This window comes from Falco peregrinus, chromosome 3, assembly GCF_023634155.1.
Source record: "Falco peregrinus isolate bFalPer1 chromosome 3, bFalPer1.pri, whole genome shotgun sequence".
Lineage (NCBI taxonomy): Eukaryota > Metazoa > Chordata > Aves > Falconiformes > Falconidae > Falco > Falco peregrinus.
Window position 1 is genome coordinate 67,067,325 of NC_073723.1, and position 6,000 is coordinate 67,073,324.

At 42.4% G+C, this 6,000-nt stretch overlaps 1 protein-coding gene across 2 annotated transcripts in view; it reads right to left on the minus strand.

Moving 5' to 3' along the window:
* The window catches only part of RTTN (rotatin), an 89,147-nt gene extending 83,963 nt beyond the window's left edge, over nucleotides 1-5,184 (minus strand). For both annotated transcript variants that reach the window (XM_055799855.1, XM_055799854.1), the window contains exons 1-5: nucleotides 5,054-5,184; nucleotides 4,109-4,296; nucleotides 3,345-3,543; nucleotides 1,437-1,526; nucleotides 221-299 (exon numbers count right to left, since the gene is read on the minus strand). In XM_055799855.1, coding sequence (XP_055655830.1) covers nucleotides 221-299; nucleotides 1,437-1,526; nucleotides 3,345-3,543; nucleotides 4,109-4,296; nucleotides 5,054-5,084 — 587 coding nt within the window. In that variant the 5' untranslated portion in view covers nucleotides 5,085-5,184. The remainder of the gene's footprint in view (nucleotides 1-220; nucleotides 300-1,436; nucleotides 1,527-3,344; nucleotides 3,544-4,108; nucleotides 4,297-5,053) is intronic.
* Nucleotides 5,185-6,000: the final 816 nt, after the last annotated feature.

The following is a 6,000-nucleotide window of genomic DNA, read 5'->3' on the forward strand; positions in this document are numbered from 1 at the left end:
GTAAACGTAAAGAGTGACATTAGCAGAAAAACTGTCCTATTACAACTCATTGTTTATCAGCTCAGCCCAACTTTAGCACAGCTTTTATGATAGCTTTTCATAAATTATCTCATTAGGTTATTTACAGGAACAGTCTAATGATGTGTAAGGAAAAAAATTTAGAACCACGCTTAAGAAAAATAAAGCCTACAAACATATTGTAAAGTTTCTATTACCGTACCTTTCATTTGATGAAAGAACATGTCTATCTGTTGAAGTCAGAGTTAACCAAGGAAATGTGGAAAATTTCAAGCATTTCACTGTACAAAAAAGAGCAGATATTTTGGAGTATATTTTATAGAAATATTAGAATGTAAATTTTTGACTTTGCCATGGAAATATACAAACTATTCACTATCTGAAATAGAAATACCTTTTACTAAATATAAGCTTTCACAAAGTCAAGTGTTTCTAATGAGAGTTTTCAGCAACACCAAAAAACCCTAAGGTTATCTAAAATCAAAATTAAATACATTTATTGAAGAAAATTCTAGCAAATAGGAAACACAGCATTAGTGGAAGAGTACCTGATCCCCCACTGCATGCATTCAATCAAATCTTAGTTTTGTTCTGCTACTAAAGAATACTTATTAGCATGATCTCTAAAAAAGAAAAATTGACCTCATGCTTTTACTCTTTAAAGCAGTAGAAATTACGGTTGTTACTAAATTATGACACACTAACTTTTTAAGTTAAAAACAGCCTTAAAGTTACATTAGTTAAGAGTTTGTAATAATTATTGTGCAATTCCAAAGATAGCTGATACACTGATAAAAAAGTAATCTGGTGATTTACATACAATAACTCCAGAGTCATATTTTAAAAATCTAGTTCTCAGCACCATATTGTATGTTGAATATGACACTCTCTTGTGAACTACTACTAGACTGATACAAGCAAAGACTTGCCAAAATAATATTAGTCTGTGTTTGTCAGTGAAACATTTCATATCATTTTACTGACAAAGAAGTGTAACACTGGTTTCCATTTAGATACAACATAAAGATTTCTAGAGCACCTAACCTAGTTTTCTGAAAAGTAGAAAGGTTTGAAATAATTTGGTAGTTGCAGTTGAAATAAAACGGTTAACAGCCATGTTTGATTATGGAACACAGATCTTCTGAAAAGTGTTAGCAATTTAAATGATTTTTTAAATTACAGCATATCTGATCATACTTTACATATTCCAACCAGTCACACTAACTATTTACTAGAAAAGAGAAAGTTCTATCAAGATGAATGTCCTTTCTGTAAATATTTATATATTGTAGTTTCTGTGATACTACATTTCATAGAATAACAACAGGAAAAAAAAATAGCCATAATATTTGTAATGGAATTAAATCTAAATTACAACTCAAAGCACTTTCTGTAAGTAACATTCTTATTACACATACCAACTGTTCTTTTGGGAGGTATTTCTAACTGTGGCACATAACTTCTACTTTGACAAAAATATCCTGTGCATAATTCCTCTTGAGGCAGAACTGGAAGAAATAAAGGGTAAGTGTAAAGGGTAAGTTTAAAAAATGTACACTAAACAAAAAAACAAACACCTAAACAAAAGCAACACTCAATCTATCTTCATGATTTTCCTAACTGCTTCCCTTTTGCCCTTGAGTTTTGACCTATTAAGGAAACAGATTTAAAATAGTCTCAGATGATCAGGGAAGTGAAGTAAAAAGAGTGTGTCTATGTTTATTTTTTACAATCATATTCTGTAACTGTAAAGATTTTTCCATTTTCTTGCACTACATCGCATACCATGCAAGCAATAGCAAAAACAATTACACAAAATGCGTTGCCTGGTAGACAACTGGCAGCCAAAAAAAAGTTTTTCTTCTGATCGACCTACACAGTAAAAAAATTAGCTGTTAAAATTAACTATTTAAAGCCTTTTTCTACCAAAAGTGTCTTTTCAGGTCAAGCTAAAAAGTTGTCTCCCCCGTATGCAATATGTATATTATTAAATACATATAATTAATACACAAACTGTATGACAAAATACAGACAAGGTATGTAAACTTAAAAACAGTCTCCCCAGAACACAGTATTTGTTCAAAGGACCAAACTAAATAATTCCCAAATTACTAGTTTACAATTTTTCCCAGTAGCTGAAATAGAAATAGCAAGAAAAATACAACACTCCTGTTACTAAGCATTAAGATTATTTAATCCACAAATGCATACAATTTACATCATAAGTAGAAATTATGAACAATACTTCAAAGGGTAGTTTTAGAAAGATATAGCTTAAGAATGCATATATCAAAAGTTATTATACCATTCTCCACAGTGTGGCAATTGGGTAAAAATCTGCCCCTAGGTGGGAACAGGAAAGAAAAATGAAAACAAAAAAGGTCAGGGTGGGATGGGTATCACCAGTCACCACATCGTTACAGCAAACCCAAAGTCCAAGCATTAGGCTTCAGACACAACAGGATAGTTTTGTGTCTGTGACCACACAGGATAAGTGACAGAGGTGTGGCCATTACTATACCATGCAGTGTAACAGCAGTGTCTTTCCCACAAGAACTAGGATGAAGTAAGGACCTTCATATTATGCAAGTTTCTCCTCTGTGCTAAAGTTTTTAAGGCAGAAGAGGAGAACATGGGTTTACTTCTTGACTTCATTGAAGAGGAACTGTAAATGACTAACAGATAATAAGCTAGATAACAGAAGCAAATAATAGCACTTCACATATATTTAAAGTCCTTTGCACATAATATGAAATTGTAAACAAAGGTTACCTATTTTTCTGTGACAGATACTTATCCAAAACTATGGAGACAGTTTTAAAAATCACTGTACCATGATCACTTACAGCTTCTCCTCCCTTCCCTTTTTGTGTTTTCATTTGTTTGTTTGGAGTTTTTTTTAAGATCTGATTTGCTCTCAAAATCAAAGTCTACTATGCAAAGAAAAGCAGCAAAGCATATCAGCTTAATTACAGATTTGTTCAAAGCTGCCACAATTGCTGCAAAAGGTATCTCTGAAAGTTACATGTGTCCTGCCCTTTTTACATAATAGCAACCAGATATCCCAGACTGAAGAAATGGGCGGAGAAGGTCTGATTATAAACATCAGGACTATTCTTGTGCAGAGAATTCCATCACAAGAATAGCACTATCTGATTTATCTAAGATCACACCTTCTCTGGCAGAATCCACTTACCATACACTTCACTGATCTCTCATTAATAATTCACCTACTATGCCTGAAAACATCAGCTTTTCATAGCCTGGAAGCTTGTCATTTACATCATTTTCTTTTTAAATAAATCACACTTCAAAATACGATTTACCTGGCTGATCTACTGAAGGCCGAGACAGAGTTTGATAACATACTGATAAAGAACTAGAAGGAAGTCCAGAAGGAAGGAAAAACAGTCCATCCAATATCCCATCAATTAAGGCCTGCAAGTTTGGATCCACGTTGGGGCGAAGCTGAGAGAAGAATTCCGCTGCACCAATTCCAATCATTTTCTGGCCAGCAGGTGGATGCTACATTAGGACAAATAACTGACAAAAGTTAGCCTGAAGAATCACAAGGTCCCTTGGGTGGGTGGGGGGGGGGTGGGGGGGCGCTGTACACACCGCACGGGGAGGGACACAGACACAGCAGTGGGGAGAAAGAAAAGAACTGTTAACAAAACTGAAGTTATATTTTGGGGGTTTTTTGCTTAGCCCATCCATCGCTACCAAGGACGAGATTTCTTTTCCTCTGTATAGGTGCTGTTTATAGTGTTTAAAACACAAGAATGTAAGAATCCAAGATCTCTGAAATTTCTGTGTTTTCTCAATTACACACAAAATGAGAAAGTGAAGAAGCAGAGAAACTGAAAGAGAAACCCAGAAAAGAATGATTTTTTCAGCTCTCTGACCTGTTCCATGTCACTCAAATTGTTTCAATTTTTGTCTACACACAGTGGCCTTATTATCCCTGTCTTTGTAAAACTCTAAAATCTCATTACACAGAGCTACAAAACCAAATGATATCCAGTTTCATTTAGCTTCATCATCCCGAAGGCATATAGGTTAAATAGAAATAAACGTTAATATGTCCTACCTTGATCAAACTGTTCACAAAATGTAGTACTTCCTCTTTCATTGGTACGACTGGAAAATTGAACCACTCCAAAAGATTAAGGAAAAGCATTTTATCATGGACCAGATCAGCATACGAAATCAAGTTATGTTCCAACTTAAACAGAATAGTCTTCAGAGATCGTTCTCTTATCTCTGCCAGTTCATGACCTGCCCAAAAAAAAAGGGATTAAAACCCCTGTAAAATTATCTGACATAATTGATTTGTTACTTGGACAAACAGAATACTGCCAAAGATTTGTGAAAAAAAAGCTGGCTTTTATGCTGTCAGTATTATGCTTACCAGTAAGACAGATACAACTGCACTCACCAGCAGTAAGCTAATCAAGCATGTTTGCACGGTGTAAAGTGGTGAAATATTGTAAAATATACTGATATAACCTGGTGCCAAATCCAAAAGAGAATGGCCTTTTCCTTGAGGCACACAACTAAATTCTGAAAACCTCTACCGTACCACGTTGTGGATACTGACAACTGCCTCCGACTCCCAAACCGGACAAGGATCTCCCCAAGCCCGTTGCATCGAGAGGCACCACGTCTGCAGGGATAAGCCTGGGGCATCTCCCAGGGAAGCACCACCGGCTGCCCCCGGCCCCTCCACGTCCGCAGCGGGGAGTCGGGCAGAGAAGCAGGGAGCGCCGGGGGCGGGCGGCCGAGCGGCAGCGGAAGCCGGGCAGGTGCAGCCGCGCCCCGCGGCCGTCGAGGCAGGAACCCCCAGCCCCTCCCCGCCCGGCCTGGAGCCGTGCTCCCACACGCCACCAAGGGGCCTGCCGGGCAGCGCGGCGCACCGGTGGGGGGCAGGCCCCTCACCGCCCTCCCGCACACAGCCCCGCGGAGGGGGCGAGACGGCCGCGGCGCCCCTCGGCAGCCGGCCCCGCTACCCCGGGAGGGAGAGGGGAGCCGTTACCCAGCTTCCTGACGAGTGACGGTAACTCCATCGCGCCCCTCTCCGCACTAGCATTCAACGGCCGCGCCGGCTCCGCCGCCAGCCCGCCCTTCCTGCCCAACGGCGGCCGCGGGGCACCTTGGGAAGCGTAGTCCGGCACCCGCCGCTTCCTCGACCGCCCTCGGCTGCGCGCGAAGCACGCCGGGAGCTCCCGCCCCCCTGCGGAGCCCTGGGGCAGGCCGGCGGGAGCACGAGCAACTACAACTCCCGCGCGGCCCCGCGCCGAGTACTAGCGCCGCGGGAGGCGGGGCGGGCGGGGCGGGGCGGGGCGGGGCCTCCCCTGGGCACCGGCACGGCCCGGGCTGGCAGCCGTGGGCGGGCCGCGCACTTCAAGGAGCTGCGCGTTCGCGGCCGCGTGGCGCGGTGGGCGCGCGCACCCAGCGCTGCGGGGCTGTGGGCGTCGGGGTAGCAGCTGCCGTCCTGGTCCCAGACAGGGGCTGTCACCGGTGTTCTGCGCGTCGCTTGAATGCGAGCTCTGCCCCGTACCTGGCGGACGATGGCTTTTCATACCTTCAGTCGTGCCGGCCGTCATGCTTCGGTGCATACGTGCACTGTCGACTTCTGCAAAGATCTCGTTGTTGTTGAGTCCAGGCACGCCATTAAAACGGGCCGGGTGTGTTTCCTCACCCGTCGGTACCCACACGGCTACGATTTGGAAGTCGGAGAATGATGCATGTTTGTAGTGAAAACAGGATTTGCTAATTTCTTCCATGTGTCTGACAGCGCCCTGGAAGTAGCTCTGGCTGGCTGGTGTAAAGCAAGCGGGTGAGGGGGTGAAGTAGGAGGTGAATCAGTGAGGGGTTGGGGGTTTTCTTTTTTATGTAACCAGGGCTCCAGAATTACACAGCCGTGTTTCTAATGCCAGGCAATGTCACAAAGCGGAGTTTTTTAAACGCGTAGTAAAGATG